Below are 22,906 nucleotides of genomic sequence, written 5' to 3' on the forward strand. Positions count from 1 at the left end.
ATAGCAACAGGCAATGGCAGGTATACCCCTATGATGGTGGCTCAATTAGCTCCTAACAAAAGAACTATGAATAAGTGAATTGATTAATTGACACAACAGTTATTTTATTTGATTTGATGTTTATGTGAAGCTCACGTTAAAAGTGAGTGGCAGGATGCTGATGGACTGATGTTGTTAGATGTAGTTAGATTTGAGCTCAAATCTAGTGGATGTTTTTATGGATGTATTGTACTGAAGCTGTCTGCAACATACATAAACATACGCTATGAATAATGACTCTTGGTGAAGTACTCAGTACAATACCTATGATGAACATGGTATCCTGCTGCGTTGATGTTCCACCCAGGCACATCGGGGTTGGGGATCTTGGCTGTCTTGGCAATCAGATGCTGAACATCCCTCCACGTCAGCTCAGGACTGGGGCAAAAGACATGAAACAGAATATCATCAAACGCGTCCTTCCTTCAGCCCGTGTTCTACACCAAGTGAAACCACAGAGGAAACACTTCAACTCTGTGTGATACTCTGAAAAAGAAAACCTGCAGGGAACTCCACATGTACTCTAGTCTTGTGTAGAGAGAGGCCTGGAGGACGGTTTTATGGGGCTTACAGCACACTCTATCAGGTAAAACATATACTGTATTAACACTACAGTTTATTGATACATAAACTGCTGCGATGAGACACTGCCATACCTTTTACTGCGGGTCCTCTAGACATAAAAGAAGCTGTTTAAGTCAAGCTTACAGTTTTAATAATGGTGTCACTAAAAAACTGTGAATCCAACAAAGAATATTTGAGACTTTAACAAAAGAGCCTAGAGAGTCGAATGTAGAAAAAGTCTTCTTTTTAATCCCAGGCAGGGGAATTCTAATAGAGCGGACTCAAGTGTCATGTCAAGCAATATACTAATGGAATCCAATTAAGACCTTTAAACTGCGCGAGAGCTGGAGGATATTAGCTCAGTTTTCTATAACAAAAGACCAAAGGGTCGTCAACGAGGGCTTTTTCAGGATATAAAAAGCATAAAGGAAATTGGGTTTTTCTGCTTTATCCACTCATTATTGTTCCCTAAGAAAATGACTTTGAATTGAGTAAAAGAAAACCCGCTTGGCCACCCATTCTGGACAGCTTTTTCTATGTCTGAGAAGAAAACGCCTCCACATCTGTACACAGACAGTTGTTTCTCCTGCACTGGAGAATGCAGCTCAGGTAATTAAAGGTGTGAAACACAGTCAGACTTCAATTCTCCAATCATTAATGACACAACTGCAATAGAGCATCCATGTCTCCCTCAGAAACATTTGAACATATGTATCTCCATCTTCAGCTTCACTCTATGACAAATGTCTGCACAAACATGGAAGAGAAGCCCTTTAAAAGACACAATCACAAGTAGCCTCTTCATTACTGTGCTGTTGAGTGTTAACGTCTAAGGAAATATCGGGCACAGATATGAACAGATGTATTCCGTTCACGTATTGGGGGGAAAAAAAAGGAAGGAGAACAAAAGCAAGAAGAGAAGCTTTCATTAGCAGCATAAAACAAAACCACGGCATGCAGCGAGAGCAGGCAGCTAAAGCAACGATAGGAATAATACCAGTAACACTAATAATAGAAGGATAGAGTGAAACAAAACACAACGCACAAACAATTATTTTAAGCTTTGATTTCAAAGGGAATGGAGTGTGTGTCTGTGTGTGAGTGTGTGTGTGTGTGAGTGTGTAGAGGGGGAATAGGCTTTGTACTTTTGAACTGTTGCTGCTCACTGCATGCGTCTGTGTGTATGAGTGTGCGTTCGGTATTATATATTAGCAGCAGCAGCAGCAGCATGATTCTGTTGTGTGCACTCCCCCACCTCCATCATCATCAGCACCACCACCACCACCACCACCACCACCATCACCCCTCTGGTGGAATCAGAGAAAGCCCCGCGGCCCCGGCTGGTTTGCATAAAGCAAACAAAATTAAATTTGCTTTGCTAAATCAAAGCATGTATGGTATTCCAAGCCGCTCTCTCTGGGACAAATTACTTCAAACGGCCTCTTTGTATCATAACAGAATAAAAAAAAAAAAAAAAAAAAAAAAAATCAGCCCAATCAGCGGCTCTCCAAAACCCTCGACTCGGGAATTAATTATTGAACCGAGGGCTTTTCTCTCTCCTAGCAGTCCACGACACAGATCTATTTATTTTGGAAAAGTCGTTTTGCTCTTAAAAACACACTGTTGGCTGAGAACCCAGTTCTCTGCTATCTCTCTTTCACTCCTCTTTGCTGCACAACCCCTGAAGGGACATGTGAATAGGTTTAGGCCACGAAATTAATCTGAAAAACCCCACGACCAGCGTCTACCATAGCGCTGGTTAAACAGAAGTATTGCTTTTGCTCTAATGGACTTAAGATGAACTGAGCTGTTAACTTGTGAGGTTTCTTCAACAAAGAGGTGGCACTTTTTCTCTCACTAGCTTTTTGTATCAATGTTAGAGCATGTGTTTTCTCCTCTTGCTGGTTTTGGTTTGGCTGGAGAAAAAAAAAGAAAAAGAAAAGAAGACCGTAAAGCCACTATTTAACATGCAACACAGACTGCATGTGTCTGTATGAGCTTCAGCAGAAGATGCTTTAAGAATATTTCCAGAGGTAGTTGTTTACTGCAGTCAATATCTATTTAATAATCACCCTAATTATTTTTGACATGCTATATGTATGGCGTTTAATTAGTCTGAAAACACACGCACATTAAAAAAAAAAAAACCCACAGGAGCGTGCACGTGATATGAGCGCACAGAACAGTATCCGCCAGCAGAAAAGCATCCTCATGAGGGAGTGTTTCTGCTCCACGTGCACAAATGTGTTCCCATGAGCTGGACCCTCCCTTTCGAGACTAATTAAACACCACATATATGTGAATGTTATTTTATATATAAACCTTTTTTCAGTGCTTTTACAATGTCAAATCTTGGTTTAAATCAGCCGGTCCTCACACACACACACTGTTGCCATTAAGTAAGAGATATAGATGTGAAAAATGTCTAAAACACAAACCTTTCTGCTTGTTTCAATGACAGTATGATGATGGAGTATATTATGATGTATTTGTAAAGTTATTTGAACTTTTTGTTGGGAAGCAGTGGAAATGCAATACACCAACCAACCTGGTTAACACAAGCAGGCTATTATTTACTGAACTGGTGAAATAGTGCACAATTGCTATCGTCACCGAGTATAACCCAATAAACAGTTTCAACCAGCCATGTTTGGGGTAGAATTTGTAAGGTTTCACTTAACTTCTTACAGGGGTTGTTGGTGAACTACAGTAGCTGGTGAGCAAACTGGAAAACTGCTAATATGCTAGCTCTATAAACTAGCTCTTCAAGTTGACGACCTAGCTTGGCTGCTAACCAGACAATAGGCTAACACACTTTGTTAAGGAGTTGTACTATCAACATCTGTATGTAAACCAAGCCTCTTTATGGGGCAGGGACTCAAGCGGAAGAGGTTTTACATAAAAGTCGATGTTGCAACAATGCTAATATGATTAGCTTCTGTGTTAGACATGCTGGCTGTCCAATCCCTCCAAAAAAAAGAAAAAAACAGTTTATCCTGTGTCAATGGAGAGAATTTACATTTCAAAATGAACTCTATGTGACATTTTTATGTAGATAATGTGCAATTCCCCTGAAATGAATTCATTGTGTTGTTTTTAATGCTGGTCTGCCCAAGCCTTTAAGCTGAAATGTTTCGAAAAGGATAATTGGGTTTTTCCTGTGAACCTACAGGTGACTGACTTTAGGCAAAGCCTCAGGTAATGTGACATTCAAAGAAAACACCAGAATTACACAAACTAAAACTACAAATTTGGACAAAACCCAGTGAAGGCATTATTATCTCACAATGTTTAAGGAGGGATTTTTGTGTCTCCTTTTGAACAACAATTGGGAGAATAAAAAAGGGAAACTGACATCATAGTTAAACACAAAGACAGATGAAAAAAAGAGAAGAAAAGCATGTTGTCCAGCACACACATGAACAGCTAATGAGAGACTGCAGGGGCAGAGTGCAACAATATATGAGCCTCCTCCAGACCCTTACAGCCTCCATCCTCTCGCCAAGGCTCACAAAGCAGCACAGCAGCCGTCACAGTGAGCACACAACTGTTTACAAATCCCCAGTTAATAGGATCAGGCCTGATTGACTGGGCCGCTTCGATGTGTCTGATGTAATCTATTAGCTGTATGATAGTCAGTGTCTCGGTCCAATCGATAACCCTGGGCCTCCATATTGCTCCACTGTGGACTGTTACTCCTCTTTAGTGCTGCTTAGAATGCAGGCTTAGTGACTATAAAGTGTGTGTGTGTGTGTTTTTGTGAGAGTGCGAGTAGATGTTTGTGTCCATCTGCTTGTCCTTGTGTGTTGGGTTGTGCGCTTTTTCTGAATTTTAGTCAATGTGTGTGTGTCCAGTAGGTGTCTTCCAGTACTTAACATGTGTGTGCGCAATACTACATTTGTGTATTCTGCTGAATGCTAAAGGAGAAAACATACTGCGCATAGCTGATACTTAGGCAGATGTTAATTCTGTAACACTGTAATGTGTGAATACATTTGGGGATTGCCTATGTGTGCATGTGTTGTGTAATTATGTTGAGTATGTGTAATATGCATGCACCTGTACATTAGTGTATTAATGTATAATGGTGCATATGTGTGTATTACAGTGGATGGCATGTCTTGCAAGAGCATGTTTGTGCATGTGTGAGCTGTGTTTGTGTGTGTCAGAGTGTGTCTGTAGCTGGTGTAACTGGGTTTCCAATTAAGTTGAACCACAGGCCGGATCAATGCTAGTCCTCTGTGTGCAGGAATGAGCAGCCCTGGGCCCTCAGAGCATGCCCACGAATAATTTATCACTCACACTGGGCCCAGGCAGAGAGGAGGAGGAGGAGGAAGAGGAGGAGAAGGAGGAGGGGGAGGAGGAAGACGAGGACGAGGAGGAGGAGATGGGGAGCGCAAGGACAAAGTGTCCAGCCCAGGGGGAGAGAATGCCAAAGATGGGCAATCGAGGGGACAGAAAGATAGAAGGGTGAAGAAAGCGAGAGAGGGATCAGGACCCGGAGGAAAACACTGTCAGCTCACAATCATTTAGGAGCATCACACTCAACATTTTTTCTAGTAAACAACCATCGAAAATTGAATTCTGTAGGAAGCTCAAGACACATAATACTTTTTACTGCAGTAGACTGTATGTTAGCAAATGCCGCATGTACAGACAGATGAAGATGTGCAACACAAGGAAGGAGCAGTGTATCATTTATCCAAAAATTGCCTTTTATAAATTAGATATCGGCCAATCAGGATAATCTAATTCTAGGGTTGCCTTACGATTGACTTTAGCAACTTTGAGGTATTGTGCATATTTGCAGCCAAAAAACAATGGAAGCGTTTGCATTCACCCTGATGCTTGGTTGAGTGAGGCTATGCATATCCAGTTTTCTTGCTCTTTTCTTTTTCTTTAAACAGTAACTAAAGGAGATATGACTAACAGTCAGGCTTGTTAGTCAGCATGGTATAATGTGTCGGAACAAGACAGGCAACAGTTTATTCCCCACTGTCTCATCCTGGACACTTTGCACTGAGATCTTCTGCTGAGCCATATTGCAGCTTTAGTTGAAAGGCAGATAAACACACATGTGGGTATACATTCAAAAAGAAACAGAGATCCACCCACGTATAGAGACAACCATAAGGAGCAGAGGCAAAGACACACACACTATGTGCATATATTCACAGAAGAAAGCCGATCACCCCGCTACATGACAACTACACAAAATACATACGTAGATGCACACACATACAGTACAGGCAAACCCAGAACTCTCATTCATACAAACTCACACACACTCACATACAGTGTCCCCACCCTGTGGAGTGTCAGAGTCAAATGTTCCCTCCGTCGCTGTCCTCAGTTCGTCTCTATTAATCTCACAGCAGCGAGGCGTGGACTGGTAAGACGCTCCACATCGCTCTGTAATCTTCTCTTAATGTGCTGCACTCTAAGCCTAAGTGAACCCATTTGGAGTGACTGTGAGCAGACTGAGATTCCTCCCATGTTATCTGAACAAGTGTTACTAATGGGTTTATCAATTAGGCCAAGTCCAATAACTGCATGCCTGCAATCTCCTTTAAATACACTCCACCAGCGTAGCCTTGATTTCCGTAGTTAATGAGTACATGTGTACACGAGCATGCACGTGTGTGTGTGTGTGTGTGTGTGTTTGTATGATTCTGAGACCATGGACAGTTTGTATGTTTATGTGTCTAATGCAAGCATGTGTATACTGTATGTGTGTCTACTGTATGATTGATATTGAAAATTGAAATACATGAGTATGTTAGTGTCTTTCTGACCAGTTGTGCCCTTGTATCACATGTATGTATCAATATGCCTGTACTAAATTTGTGCTATACTTATTGTGCATCCATGATGTTATATTGAGTATGTTCATTGCCTTTGAATATACTGTTTTGTCCTTGTTTGTCTATAAATTTATGCTTATTTGTATTATGTCTATCAATCACCGCTCTCCGGTATGGACAAAATATACATAAATATATTCATTTTGATTATATCAAAAGTTGATAACATTTTTATAAAAAATACTGTTTTGGTATACACTATGACTTCACATCTTCATAGAATGAGACTATTTTATGCTGAAGCAGATAATGATGTAGTAATGAAACAAACCTCTGAATGACTTTGCTATTATACAAGGTGTAAAATAGCCAATGTGGAAAAGCATGGTTGAGAATGCTAAATGTTTCACAGGTATGTTAATCATCACTTTTAGGTCATAGAGCCAGGCTCTGGTGTTCATGTATTTGCACACACTCTAGCTCCAGATGCATTTCTTTTATTTAGATGACATTTTGGCCTTCTTCAAGATCAACAATAATAGCATAGACACAGACACTGGTATGTTATGTAGGCCACGCACTAGTAACACATCTGATGGTGATTAGACAATCATGTTCCACCATTAGGGTGAGAAAACAATCAAGAGGCCTTCAGCGAATCAAAACTCATCTGCAATCTTGAATAAGTGCGCTATTGACCTCATGACTCTGCTTGTTGACCAACTTAAAAAAGACCTGGATGAATTGGACAAATCATTTGATGAGAAAAAAAAAACTGTCTCAATCCCAAGCAATCAGAAATGAAGAAAACTTCAATGACCATCTCAAAGCTAATCAAGACATGCAAGAGAAGCTCTCTGAAGAGGTCCAAGAAATAGAATTAAAGCATGTAACCAGGGTTGGAGCAGCAATTTTAAAAATGTGAGGGTCTCCACAACATGCCAAATCTGAATAAACATTGTATGTTTCTACATTTTCTTTACCACAATATGCAAATAATATTGAGTTCAAAATGTACATTGTAGCACCACCCCTTCACCCAAAGATACTATATTCACCAGCGTTCACATACCATAGTATGAAGCAATGACTTTAGACTTTTTAGTTTCTGTTAAAAAACATGCTTTCAAGATAACAGATCAACACGTATAAAAGCACCAGCTACTAACCTATTAATTCTCTTGGAAAATGGCATCAGCATTCATAGAACAACCTGTTCAGCTTGGTAAGCAAATCGTGAGAGGGTCTCTTAGGAGCGCATGAGTTCTCCAAGACCTGCTAACCCCTTTGTCTTTCCCTGATCATTTCTATATGAGAGATACAGATTCTTATTGGAGGGAATTATTTATCTCCGTCAGTTTCTTGAGCCATATGTTGCCAGTGCGATGCATCAGTCATGTGCTTACAGTCCCTCAGACTTGCTACAAGTATATGCTCCAGGTGATGTAGAGAACCTGAGCAAAAACACAGCCTCCATTAAGGGGTGACCCTCATTATTGCAGAGGGCCAGCTCCTCAGCAGGAGTGTACTCCTGTGTAGGAGGCCCCCCCCCCCCCCATATTCTTCATTTCATTTTTTTCCCTCTTGTCTGCAAGCAATGTCAAAGCCATTTCATTGTGCTTTTGTATACTGATATCATTCTAAAACAGAGAGTGATTGAAGCACTAAAGCCTTGTACTTGTTGTACTTACAAGATATGAAAGTAAGCCTACTTACAGCTTTGCATAATGTTTTTATACTATTATTTCTTATTTGCTCTCAAGTCCATTTGACACTGCTGGGGTTGTGGCTGAAAGAATAATGTTAAAATTGCCATACATGCCATAAGAATACATCTAAGCAACACATTAATTTAATGAAATACACAAATTACAATCAGGCAGTGATAATGATAAGCCTATTAACTTACTGTACCTGTTAAACCTATTAACTCAGTCTGTGATTTTTTGCCAGCTGTTCTTTCTGCATTTGGCAGCTGATACGGTGTTGCTTTTAGCGTGAATTGTGTGTTTAACTTCTTCGTATTTGTCTGATATTACAGTTTGCTCTTTGTTTGTACAATATGATGATCACATGCTACTAAGGCCACCCCTTCATATGGATGTGCTCATGGCTAGGTTGGGAAAAACTGGGCTGACTAATGAAGTTGAAAACCACTGTTGTATCACCGCTTAGCATGATTGTGGTTGTTAGACTTCTTGTGAAGCCAGATGATGAAAACATATCCTGGACCTGGGTATGTTGAACTTTGCTTTGTAGTATAGGCCCAAGTTCTCATCAGCCTCATGTTCTGTTTTTTTTTTATCCAAGCAAGCCATAGAGGAGTCAGGCATGTCGGTCAGAAGAAGGGGAAGGCCTGACATGACCCCTTCCTGGGTTCATCAATGGAGGAAACTAAATGGTCTTTATTCTGTCTAGTGAGTCTTTAAATCAATCTCATCTCTCTGTGTTAAACAATGACTCTCTTTTGTGCCTACTAACCAAGTCTTTGATGTTAAAGTAGACCTGTTAAAGTTTTTCAGAAACATACATTTAAAGGAATTTTTCAAACAGTATAGATCCACCTCAGAGCAACCAGAAAATGAATGCTCTCTAGTTTTACATCGCCTAATGGAAACACGAATACATGTTTTGGAGGCAAAAGTGTGTAGTGCCTCCTTCTAACCGTAATAACTCAATTGAGACATATTGTAGACGAGTAGAACAACATGTTGACGAACTTTGAAAAAATAATCATAATCATACAGATATCAAAGCAGAGAAGAGATGGTTGCCCTTAATGACTTGGAGTCAGATTAATCTATTATCATTAAACAAGCAGACAAAGGGGGTCCTACTGTGGTCATGAATAAAGTTGACTATGTTAATGAAATGTCTAACACAACCTTCTGATGAGCTTTTTTATAATTACTTTCAGGGGACCCAACTCAGTCTTTTAAGAATATTGTCCATGAAGCTCAAGAGAATCTATTACAGACTGGTGAAATTTCAAAAAAAAAAAAAAAAAAAGAGTATGTCTTTCTAAAGGTTGAACCCTCTATCACTCCTACTTTTTATACTATCATTATCAAAAATACATGAAAGTCTTGAACATCCTCCAGGACGACCCATTGTTGCCAGTATTGGCTCACTTTCCACTAGTTTGTCTACCTTTGTAGATTACTTCATCAGACCATTAGCTGAGAGACTTTGGAGTTGGGTAAGATACCTTTTATTTTCAGAAACGTGGGGTACCTATGGGTCCTTCCTTCTCACCTTGCCTCATTTTCTAACTCTATATGGTCTTGTTTGAAGAGAAGCTTATTTACTTCATGGAGAATAATGATTTGTTTTCAGACCTGCTTAAAAAAACCTATTGCTAGAAACACTTTACTATGGACTCTGATTATCCATTACCATTACAAATAGTCTCCCTTTTAGTATGCTTTATAGATTAAAAACGAATTTCCTAGAAAACTGATGATTTTGACAGGAACATGAATGAAATGAAAAACAACTTTGAAATAAAAAAGGTAACAGAAACCTGTCCTAAATGATCCAGCCACTAAAATAAAAGACAGATCTACTGTAGGTCTCCTAAAAAAATGACCTACAGTAACATCAAATGACTGTATAATGATTTCAACAGAGTCTTGTTCAGCACCTCACTATAACCCTTGCTGTTTGTTACTTTTCTATTACGTATTTGTACATGCCAGTAACCTTCAATGACAAACATTAGCACGCCTTCACTGCGGGTGTATGTGTGTGTGTGGCATATTGGTTGAGTTAAGACCAATTAGAGCTAGTGGATTCACTTTGCCATCTTCTTTCCCCTGTGAGGCTACTGGCTGATTACTCCTTTAACTCCCCACAGAGAACGTTATATACACAATTTCTCGTATTTATTCAACTGACACGAGGAGAAAGAGAGAAAGTGGGAGAGGGGGAAGAGGATGAATTATTATTAAAATATGTGTTTAGGTGTGCTGTTGACACACTACATGACCTTCGGGCAGTTAATAACCTCTAAGCTGATGTGATCATATAGATGATTTAATACTCTACTAAGGATAGAATGTTTCGAGAAGACTGTCAGGTGAACTAATCTGTAAAATGACACAGAGATCAAACATCTCCATACGGCTGTAGAAGATCAATTTGTATCAGCTGTAAAGCTAAATGTTTGATTTCATATTGGAGTATGTTAAAAAAACACTCTACTGCCTATGATCAGTCCTTTTACTTTGGATAATGCAAGTGGTCCATTATGACAGTACATGGGAGTTAGCGTGGAGCACTAGAGCCAGAGTGGATGATTTTGACATCTCATCTCATTAAATGGCAAAAATTGACCAACAGGTTAAAAGATGTTAAAAGATGATATATTTCTGCTACTGCTGCGTAGCTAAAAGATGAGACTTGTCCAGAATAGTTCACCCAGTCACAGCACAGGGTGGCTGGGGTTTAGGTGGAGACAATCAATCACACAGCCTAAATACACTCAGGGGAACTGAACTTGGTTGAGGACACATGCAGGTGTACAAATCCCAGAGAGCGAGGTGGAATGACAGTAGAACCCAGTGAACCCAGTTTACCTCTTTCATGGAAAATGGATAGACAGACTGATGAATGGATGATGAGAAATAGAGAAGTGACAGAGAGGCAGACATGGTGATGAAGTGAACAAACAGACAGAAAGACTGACAAACTGGATGAGCGAAGCATTGATTTACTCTGATGGTTTGTTGGACAGACGACAAGACGCATGGATGGAGACAGATGGAAACGTGGACAGACAAGCCAACATAATGTCAGAGAGACAGATAGACAGTGACACCAAGACACTGTTAGGGCAGTAAAACACTGAAGGCTATTCTGATAACACAGACAGTAACACACTGTACTGTGCTGTCTAGAAATTGACCATTTTGTGTCAGTGCTGTATGTGGCAATGCCAACTACACTCAGCAGAAAACCATCACATTGTCCAAGTTTACAAAGATTATTGGTTTCCAACACTGTACAATTTACAATTCTACTTTACCTGTAGCTGAAAATTTTACTTTTATGTAAATGATTTAAAAAATTGACTCCTTAAAAAAGATGCAAACCTTGGTAAGTGTCAGCCTTGGTAAGGGCTTGCACTCATACAGCGTTTCTCTCTGGCAGCAAAGTGCTGGCAGGGCGCTGGGGAGCACTGAGTTGAAGCACTTGTGTGGTGAGAGAATGAAAAAGTTGTGTCAAATTGGAGTACTCAATTTCTGTTATGACCCGTTAACAAATAAATTAATTTTACAGTGTTTTGTCTGTTGTTCTTTCATGGCGTCACATTGCTGGCCTGTGCCCTCAAGAGAGTAACAACCACGCATGACTGGGCACGCTGGCCCTAAGCCAATGGCTTCAATCTTTGGCTGATTGGTTAAAGTAGCCGTATGTGGTACGGTGGACTGGGGTTCGAGACCTGGTGTAGGAACCCTCCCTTTACACATTGATTTCATGATATTTTTCTCACTTTACTTAACACACCCATTGACCACTTAGAGTCACTATTAATCACGTTAAAAAGCATTATGACAAGGCATTATAAAATGATTATAACATATTACAACTATAAGAATTATAAGACACTATGCTTCTTGCAAAAAAGATGTTGAGTGATCAGTAATTATTAGTAGTATTATGATATTTGTAAAATGATTGAGCATTATGAATGTTTGAGTGCTTGTAACTAGAATTATACAGTGCTACTGTATAAGCAGATTATAACACATTATTTGTTTTTATCACATCTGGTGATCTGAGATGCCTTCACATTTTTGTGGTGTGATGGTCTGAATGTTGTCTCAGAGAATTGAACATTTAATTAAAAATGATTAAAAATACAAAGATAGTGTAAATATTAAAAGTACTCTGATGCCTGCACATAGAAATACATAGGTTCTTGTGGATGTGATGTATGAAGCAGGTTGTTTCTTTCTGATGAATGGAGATTGAAAAAAACTCCAGGTTTGAATGTTAGAGAATGTATGTATGGCAGAATGTCGCTTTGTTTGTGTGTGTGTGTGTGTGTGTGTGTGTGTGTGTGTGTGTGTGTGTGTGTGTGTTTGTGTGTGTTTCTGTGAAATGTGGGGAGAAAGAGTGAGACACAGAATGAGCAAGTGTGAGAAACAGCGAACGAGAGAGAGAGAGACCCAGAAAGATATACAGACAGAGAGAGAGAACCCAGCTCCATAAAGACGTGAGCAGAATGCTGCCGATGTGAGTGAGAGAGGTGATATATAGTTTAGTCAGTAGCAGCGGGTCACGACAAAGCCTTTAACAGTAATGTCCTGGGTGTCGACTCGCCCAGGGGACCTGCGCTCCATTTTACAGCCAAGCGACTGAGACTGAGACGCTGTGGCATGACAGCTGGAGCAGTAAAGCCGGCCTCTAGTACCATCCATAACATGAAGGAGGCGTAGACGCCGCTGATACCACCACAAAACACCAGGCCCGAGGCCACACCGACAGCTGGCGAGTTAAGAGGGATGAAGAAAAAGGGGGCTTGGGAGATATAGGAAGTAGCAGATGAGACAAAGGAGGGAGAGGAAGAAAAGAGCGAAGAGATTTATTTGCAGATTTAGACAGAGACAGAAAGAAAAGGGTAGGGGAGAGAGAGATGATCTACATCAAAGGAGGGACTAAAAAACAAATAGAGAGAGTGGGAAACGTGCAGGAGAGACAAGGGAAGAAAAAGCTCTTAGGTGTAAGGTGCAGAATTTTAATGTAAATTTAAAAAATCATGTGAAACATTAGTATTAAAAAAAAGAACAGCCTGATTTTGTGCTGACCTAAAGAATTGACTGACTAAAACATATATTTTCAGTCAATACCAATCATATTAATTTATCAGCTAAAATGGAAATCATAGGTGCTCTCTTTGGGTTTTGGACTGTTACATGGACCAAAACACAAACTTGAAAACGTCAACTTTGGCTTTAAGAAACGATGATGGATATTATTATTTTCTGACATTTTATACACAAGATTATTGATAATCGCAAAGCTAATCAGAGACTCACATTAACTAGACACTTACTTAACCTCTAAGACAAGAGCCAGAATCCCTGCAGCGATTGGAGCAGCGCTGGATGTTCCTGGAAAGTGTTGGATGCAGCCATTGTCGATATTGGTCACAGTGATCTGCAGAGATCAATGGAACATGTTACAACATGTACATTTGTAGAAATCACATCATTATGCTAGTGCTGGTAAACTGTGAGGATTTTTTTTGAAAAAGAACGAAAAAATCAAGCCTGAGGAGTTCCTACAAAAGCTGCTGATTTTTCTGTCATTAAAAAAAAGAAAGTATCAACACTATTTTCCAGTGATGATCATTAAAAAAAACAGCTTGTGTCTGGTCTGACCACCTCCTAATGTGAGATGGAAAAGGGGGCAGGCAACCCAGCAGACAAAGGTGATATCACACTAATAAAACTGCTCTTTCTGTTTCTGTAGAGTTAGCAGTGAGTCTCTTTTTTCACTGTTACCTCCGCCATCAACACCTTGGCTTCTTCCTCTCTCTTTCTCAGCCACTACAGCCACGCTCTACCTCCAATTAACACTCGTTTGCTCCTGCGTGTCTGTGTGTGCGTGCCCAGCAGTCACCTAGGTCATTTGGCAGGCCTCTATAAATATCACACCAGTGGCTGCTCTTTAACAGGCTTCTCACAGCTCACAGGAGCCAAAGAGCAGGGCTGCTGGCACACACACACAGATATACACACTCATTAATGATAAACACTGTTGTTAGATGTATTAGGCAGAGCGCACACACTAACCAGAGGTAGTGGGCTTCCCACGCTGGCCCCTGTCAGCGTGACGGCCATCACCCCTGGGCAGGGCTCACCGAAGTAGGCGGGCTTCCCAGTCTGAGTGACAGCGCCGATGGCAATGTTGTAGATGGAGTTAACATAACCATCTGCGCCGCAATGATCATTCTGCATTCCACCATTACCTGACGCCCACACAAAGATGCTGCCCTTCCCACCTCGGCCCTGAAGACACAAACAGAGGAACGTCAGGGTGAAAGAACAAGTGGAAAGTGGATTTCATAAAGAATGTTTCCATCTAGCGGTCAGAGGATCATTTCAAATATGACATGTTGTAGAAATGAATGATATCTATTTACATCAGGGGGCGAAAGTGATGGAACTGAAAATGGAATTTGTGAACGTTGAGGAATTCATTAAAGTATTGGGCACGTTGCTGTTAGTCTTTTAAATCAGCTAATGATGGTCATGTTTAATTATTTTATGCAGTGAGAAAAACATTTTCTGCACATGGTGGTATGAGGTGACGGAGAGAAAATTTGAAAACATTTTAGATTGAATAAAAATCGCATGACTAATTTCATTTTATGTCAATTCTTTCTCTCTTTAGATTTATAAGTGCAATAAACAAATCCAAAACCGAAAAAACCCACAACGCCACAAATCATACATCACAAAAGCAATAAACAAGAAATGAATACATTTGCATGGTCAGATGGTATGTATGGTAACTTACAGTATGCAATTGCAATTCAGGCCCATATATAGGAATAAAGGTGAGGAACAGACAGGTTTTATTTAAACTATGTAATTAATATGAACCATTAGTCAATTGTTTCCGCTATGGGAGCTGTGGATCCATTTTAGGAACCTAACCTGCATTTCCATGGCAGGAACTGAGTTCTAAATTTAGATCTGTGACCCTATCCCACTGCCTTCTTCTTCAGCCAATGAAAGCTGTGGGATAGGGATGCAATCTCTGAAAAAAAAGCAAGTAAATTGAGAATGAGTTTAGAATATTTTATCATAAATGTGTTCCCAGAACGGAATCTCCAAGCTTAAATTTAGATCATCCTGCTCCTGCGGTTATACTTTTTCAGTGCTAAATGTCTTTTACAACCTGTGCACAGGCAATTTTAATCTGTTATTGGACTCATTTGCCTGATGTTCTTGGTTCTTGGAAAACTGGAATGCGCAACAGGAACATTTAGCCTAGTTTTAGAATTAGTTTCTGAGTCAAGTTCCTGTGGCAAAATGAAAATGGACCAATATAGAAGCTTAAATCCTCCTCTAATGGACCACTTGTCATGAACGTACATTTTGTAAGCCAATGAAAAATAAAGAAATGGGAATTTAAATCTGGCTTTAGAATCCCAACTCTTAACATTGTGTCCTTCCAATCTTTGCTCTACTGACAGTGAGAACGTCTGCTTTACATCTGACAGACAGCAGTGTGAACTCAGAGATGAAAGCCTTGCCTTGTGAGTTCCTAGCCGAAGGGCTTGCTCTGTCAGGGTGTGCGGCCCGTCCATCGAGGACCCGTCGTCCCGTGGGCCCCAACTGCAGACGTAGATGTCGATGAAGTGTGTGTTGAAGGTCAGAGCTGTGGCCTCCATGGCATCAGTGACAGTGCCGTACAACAAGCGGATACCTGGAAGGATTGAAAAGGTCAGAGAGATCACAGTTCAGAGGGAAGCTGGTGGAAAAATGAATATGCACACTCCAACATTATGTTGGAAAGGTTCTGAAAAAGATTCTGTTTCAATCTCTTAAAGTTAATTTGATATTCTATGTACAGAAAGTTGTGCTATAAATCACAGATACATTGTTAGCACACTTATAGCAGGCCTATATTAGACTCTGTTCCTGGTGTTCTTTTCTCTGCCTGTTTCTCATGTGTCTGTCTTTGTGTGTTATTTCTGTCTTGTCTGTGTCTGTCTCCTCTTGTTTTCTCACTGTTTCTGTTTCTGTGTCTGCTTCTTTCTTCTCACTGCATGAATTCCTTCAGCATCTGACTCTTTGCTCACTTGCTATATTTTTAATCCTCTGGATTTGCTCAATTGCTGGCTGCTGAAATGAATCCAGGTTCATTTAAACTTAAAGTTAGTTTTATTGTGAGAACGTACATGAAATTGATGTCAGTAACATAAACTTGCACAATAATTTCTTACATTTCTTCCCAGTAGTGCTTTTGGTGGTTTATACAGAGTAAATGTTGGTTCAACAGTTCATTTAGCACTTGGCACAGGTCCATGCTCTTGTTGCATTGACCAAGCAGCAAACAGTCTTGCTTCAACAATAGAAATGTAATAGTTAGGAGCCCAGAGTGGTAAGATTAACACTCCAGTTGACTGTAACACTTGTAACCGAGTGAGAGTACTGCAGTGTAGCTGCAGAGACACTGGACTGTTTTTGTCTGATTCTGCTTTTAAAGGCACTCCAAAAAAAGTCTAAAAAGAAGCATGTATGAAAAGGTGCTTGAGGCTTTCTTGAAAGATTAATCAAAAGGAATCAATCGCAAAAGGGACAGAAGCTAGTTCATTCCACAGTTGAGTGTTTCTACAACCTTACTGTATGCCTCTATATGACCAGCAGTAAAAATATGTACTGTAAGACTACTTAACTTAGCTAGCTCAGCCCAAGCTAGTACCACACCCACCCAGCTGCAAAATTATAATCAAAAAAGACTTTAAAAAACCAGTAAGGAGAAAAAGGACTACAATCATTTATTAAGCACATGAACTTACTGACATTGTTATCACATTTTTGTCAGTACTGTACTTCCCACCTGTATATAACAATTATTTCTAGTAAAACAATTAATCAATTAATGTGACCAGGCCCTAGATGACTGGCAGAAAATTGCTAGATAGATTAGCCGGTTCCAAAATGAGTTAATGAATTCAAGTCTTTGCTAAAGCTGACACTCGCCCATTATGATCAATGAGCTCCCCAGCTGTTGGTCTTAGCTACTGTACTGTGTTTTCTACATGTCTGCTGGCACTGATTAAAACTCAACAAAATGGATTAAACTGTGCCCTTCATTACACTATCACACCTGTCTCACTTGTGGTTGATAGAAGTTTAAAGCCTCCCAACAGAATATATCAAAATATAGTTTGTATGGTGGATCTAAATAGTACTGTCTAGACCTGCTCTACTTCTGAATTGGTTATTTTGTGTGAATTTTTTACCTTTTTCTGATTGTCTTGTATATAGTGCATCATGTTACCATTTGTGGGAAAAAGCAGTGTAGGCTACATCAATTCAAGCTGATTTATCTACATTAATTTGCCTTCTTTCTGTTGACGTTCCTCCATACATTCAAAAACTAAATCAAATCTAACAAGGCTACATAAATGCACTGAGAATTTTCGAGTAAATTTCCAAAGCAGAAGCAAACCCAGAGGCAGAAAACTATGCTTAGTTATTCCTGGTTGTCAGAAAGTGAGCATAGGTCTCAACAGCACCCAGTGGTTCAACATGCATCTTTCATTTGGGTCTTGCCCCTTCATCTCCTACGTGCCAGATTCTGTTTATGAGTTGAGATAAAATAGACTCAGAAAGGTGAAATTAAGACTTAACAGTGATAAGAGATTCCTGGTCTTGTCTCGTGTATATCCCCCCTTCTCATCAGCCTCTGACGAATGAGGGAGGGTCAAAGGTTAAATATCACAGAGCAGGGTTCAAATGTCAGGGTTCAGCCAAGGGATTTCTCTTCTCAACATCCATGTTTCATGCTGATGGCGCCTCTGTCTGAATGTATTGGTTTTTGAGACGTGCAAATCTTTGAGTGCAGTGGAAAATGTTCTTCTACAAACACATCATGTACTCCTCATTAACCGGTGCTTTATAGCACTCTTAGTGTATCCTATAAAAAATCTTTGATTTTGCAACAGAAAATGGGCTATCATGTGCATTCGGTTCATTCATCCCTCGCCAATGTTACAACCAACACTAAAAAAGCCATTACTGAAGCTCCCACTAAAAATGAGCTGTTAAATAGGGTCAGCATGGCTCAGTAGCAGCCAGTCACTGTGTATTCTGTCATATTCACACAAACACTAAGCCAAACACACAAACTGCACAATAGCTGCATGTGAATAGCTATAAATTATATACAATCACAGTCTTCTTTTTTCAAAATAATTGTATATATTTCAATGAAAACTATTGATGAGGCCATTTCTAGCAGCAAACTGCAATGAAAGACTGCTTACAGCTAACAAACCATGAAATTCCCACTTCTGTCCAAACCAAATATGACAACGGCATTTAGATAAACCATAATTTGCGATGTCATACTGAGTTGTGAAATGCTGTTGTTTCCACTTAAAAATGATTCAACATAAAAAATAACTGCACTGTGTGTGAAATGTTTTGTGTTTTTGGAACACTAATCGCTGCAGAGTGTGGGGGCAATAAATTTGAGTTTGAAATCATTAAATGCGTTTTTCTCAATTTTCTGGAGGTAAAATGAGGCCCTATAAAGTTAAAGCAGGTCTGATATATCTATTGATTTAAGCCCTTTGCTTTGATTCAGAAGGGGAAAGTAACAACTCTACCTCACAAACAAAATACACCTCCTTCCCATTCAGGCATTTACTCTCCACATCACAGTTGCTTTTTTCACTGTACAGACATGTAAATGAGTGATTTTTCTGCTATTTCATTACATTGTCGTAAAATGCTGCCTAGTCTATGAGAAAAATATTACTGGACTAGAACAAGTGTTTCTGGAAAGGCTTCTTTCTCATGCCATGTCATAATCCTGGCCACTGCAGTACACCCACGATGCACTGCCTCCCACCTTCTCTATAAGGCTGTATTGTTTTGCTCACCTCCGATCCTGGCATTGAAGGCAATGCCCACACCGCAGTAGGAGTTGTTGGCCTCCATGGCAACTTCCCCAGCACACCGGGTACCGTGACTGAAACACAGGTGGAATAGGATGTTAGCCACATACTGAGAGTAAATATGCAGAGATGAGTTTTTTCTTCTTCTTTTTTTTTTTTTTTTTTGGATGTGTTTACTTGAGCACATCCCAGAATAAGCCAGGACAGACAATGATGTACTTACTGATCTTAAGATTGGCACAGAATACTAAAGACAAATACTAAGCTGCAGGAAAAATGCAACTAAAATCAAAGAAACCATGCTAATTTCCACACGTAATATTCATTAGCTTGACACCTGACATATCATAGTGTATATTTATTCTTTATCTTTGCACTAAATGTTACCTGATTTATATTGTTTGATGTACTGTTGTTGTGTTATATGTGCCTTGTAAGGTGTCCTTGAGTGCTTTCAAAGGCGCCTTTAAAAAATGCATTATTATTATCATTGTTATTATTATCATTATTACATACGGTACATTTTCAACATCTCCTTTAATTTTTTTTTACCATGACAAAGTATTGTGATATCACCTTGTGTGAGGGCAACATCTGTCCGTGGGCATATTGCCAGTGTGCCAAGTCCTAGCCTGCTTAATTACTGTTGCTACACCTGTCAGGCTTTCCTTTCTCACACAACACATATACAGTTTTCAATAATAAAGGTGGCAGATTCATCACTTACATTCATTGTAATTTTATGAACAATGGACAGTGATTTCAGACAAAAGCAGCTTTCCCATTGTTGCCTGCTAAAATTATTGTCTCTAGCAGATCTTATCAGCCGTAGCTAGCTTATCAAGCTAACATTAACTCTGTGAGTTGGTTGAAACACTTTTGAATGTTTTACGGTTATCCTTATTTCATTCTAAAATAACCATGTTTGGTTACTTAGTTTACATACTTGGACAAATGAGACAGAGGTTCATTTCTGCTCTATTTTTAAGAGAGCTTTTAAGATAAGGACTAATTGATGTGTTGAGTGAACACAATGCTGTCTCCATTTTGCTCATGGTTTGCAGGAATGTTAACTTCTCCACAGCCACTAAAGAGCAGAGCAGAGCTGCTAACACAGCTATGGACGAACTAGCTTCCACATGTGAAGAAATACTACTCAGTGGGCATGCTATTATGAACACGTTTTGTTGTAACCTCACAAGATGTAGGCAGCTGCTAATTAATGCACCTTGGCCTCAAAAGTAACAATTCATTATGTTACTACTGTGCGTGGGCAGAAAGCTAGTTAGCTGGTCATGCTAACGATAACAGGTTATATCAGAGCATGAAGAACAGTGTTTAATCCATTCCTTGCCCCTCTGCTCTTGTGCTTAAAGTTTTTGAAAAGCTAATTCCTTGAAGAACCTATAATGATGAACATATTGTCATCTTCAATGCCACCTTTATATTTATTTAGATTTTTTTTTACTGTATGTATATATTTTAAATCTTATTGTTTGTGTCCTTGCTGTTAGTTCTCACCATTGCTCTGTATTGCTCTTAACCATTTTCCACAATGTTGACAATAACAAACTAACTAACTAACTAGAGACGCTCTACAGTCTCATACATGTTGTATCGGCATGTGTACAAATCCAAAACTTGACAAACCTGCTCTGCCTAGCTATGGTTGCTAAGATACAGTATGAATGGTCACTGTTGGAAGGAGGGCTTGAGCAAAACGTCATTTGATTGAGTCTCCCTAAGAAAACAACCAAACATCAGTCATTACCTGTTCTCTTCATCTCTGACAGGCATGGGATCATGAGACAGACCGTGTGAAGCACACAGGTCAGAACTGGCGCGGGCCTCCTGTATGACAGACAGAGAACAAATGAAGCGCGGTGTAAGACAACGTAACTCTCAACATTACATATAAGAATGACACGTCAGGAAATGAATGTATCCAATGAAAAACTTTTGATATGGCCACTTGAATTAGTCTGTCAACATATTTCCTCTGACTGACGGCAATCACTGTCACTGAGGAGATGCCCGTGACTGTATCTGTGCTAGTGTGTGGTTTATGTGTGCGCCTCATAAATGAGAACATGTTTGAATGACTTGTTTGCCAGTGTATATATGCATGACGGGGAGGAGGATGTCTTGGCAGCAAAATGTACAAGAGCAATTATGTATCTCTCTCTCTTTCTAGCCAGGCTTATCCATGCCAGACAATCTGCTCTGACAAAGTACAAGTTGGCCTGCCGGCTTCAAACTGCCTATAGGATTATAAATGACAAGGCAGCAGCAAACAACACTGCCACTCCACATATGTTTTATAGCTAGCCAGTGTAACACTAGCCTGACAGAATGAAACAGCTTTATCAGTAAATTAAAGTTTTATTGTCATAGGTTTTAGGTAATAGAGAAGTTTAAGAGAAAGTCAATGCATAGATTTCTGTCCAATGAAAAGTGAGTATTTGTGCAGTCAAATAGCACTCATGGAAGGATATACTACAGGAAAAAGACAATGGAGTAAAAAATATGCGTATTACATGAAGCTTCTTAACTGTAACTGAGATGGAGGTAACTGGAGCTTTAATTAGATTTGATGGAGATCAGTTATTGTTCAAGGATCAAATAGACATTAAAGAATACTCACAAAGTTTTTCTTCAGGTCCTTGTTAGTGTGATCAATACCTGAAAATAACAACAACAACATATACTTTAGTAAAAATTAAGATTACATAGACAGTGCATGCATGACATTGCTGCCTTTATCAAGGCGTTAAAGTAATGGTTTCCTGAAATACAGACATACAGTGGATGCCCATTACGTAAATATTCTTTATAGCTTTATTCAGACATGAGGGGACATTTATAGGATGAGCCAATCAAGTGCAAGAGAGAGCAGACAGAAGACAGGGAGAGAGAGCAGTGGTGAGCTGGAGAGTGATATGAAAATAGAAGAGACTCTCTGTTCTTGCACTGGCTTCATCACTGATGGGTAGTAAGTTATTTTTCTCATGAACAGCATCCATCGGTGTGGTCACAGGTGAAACAGAGTTGAAACTGCTTTTACAGTCTTTTATGTTGCTCTTTTAGTTGGGTCTTTAATTACTGTTTCCTCACAAGGTTTATATAAGGATATACATTTAATCATCAATGCTGTTGAATGGAAACTGAAAACATACTGGGGAGAGAGCTGGTTGGATTTTTACTGGGCTTTTTCTACCTTTCTTTTGTTTACGCACTAAGAGAGGAAAAATGTTTATAGATTGATAAGAAATGAGATCATTTGCAGTGTTTCATGGTCAATAAACTGATTTCATTTTCTTCAAACATCTATAGCATGCTGCTAATAAAACCAACAAGATGTGCATTGTATTTCTCTGACAGCACTCAGTTCAGACTTGCACCATGTTGAAAGTGTTACAGGAATGTTAAAACCTTGTGAGATTGCTGTTGTAACTTTTGGGTAAATGTATTCGGGCACTTATTCAGACATGAGACCGACATGTTAAATTGCCACCACATTTAGGGAGGGAGGAACCGTGAGACATTTGATGCTTGTGACAAAGAAGTTTAAATGATCAATCCCCCACTTTTAATGGTTTTGGTGCAGTAAATGTGTGTGCTCATTGTTTCAATTTTTTGGAGCTGCATAGTCATGAGAGTGCTGCTGTTTCATGTCATTTGAACTTGCAGTGTGGTAGACAGCTTATTAAAACTTTGGATTTTGAGTGGCCTCCTAATTGGAGTAATTAATTTGCCAGAGTAGTAGTGTGTTTTGTCAAGACCAAAGCTTTGGCGTATGATGTATTGCACATGACTGATGGATAAATGAATGAACAAATGGGACAAAGTA

The 22,906-nt window shown here is 39.5% G+C and overlaps 1 protein-coding gene across 1 annotated transcript in view; it reads right to left on the reverse strand.

The window, feature by feature from the left end:
* The window catches only part of LOC128366865 (furin-like protease kpc-1), a 162,238-nt gene that overhangs the window by 45,810 nt on the left and 93,522 nt on the right, over positions 1-22,906 (reverse strand). Inside the window, 7 exon segments of the mRNA XM_053327632.1 lie at positions 304-417; positions 13,468-13,571; positions 14,210-14,425; positions 15,679-15,851; positions 19,042-19,130; positions 20,828-20,907; positions 21,701-21,738. Of these exon segments, the coding sequence (XP_053183607.1) occupies positions 304-417; positions 13,468-13,571; positions 14,210-14,425; positions 15,679-15,851; positions 19,042-19,130; positions 20,828-20,907; positions 21,701-21,738 (814 nt within the window).

The sequence above is a fragment of the Scomber japonicus genome, chromosome 10, assembly GCF_027409825.1.
Source record: "Scomber japonicus isolate fScoJap1 chromosome 10, fScoJap1.pri, whole genome shotgun sequence".
In the NCBI taxonomy this organism is placed as follows: domain Eukaryota; kingdom Metazoa; phylum Chordata; class Actinopteri; order Scombriformes; family Scombridae; genus Scomber; species Scomber japonicus.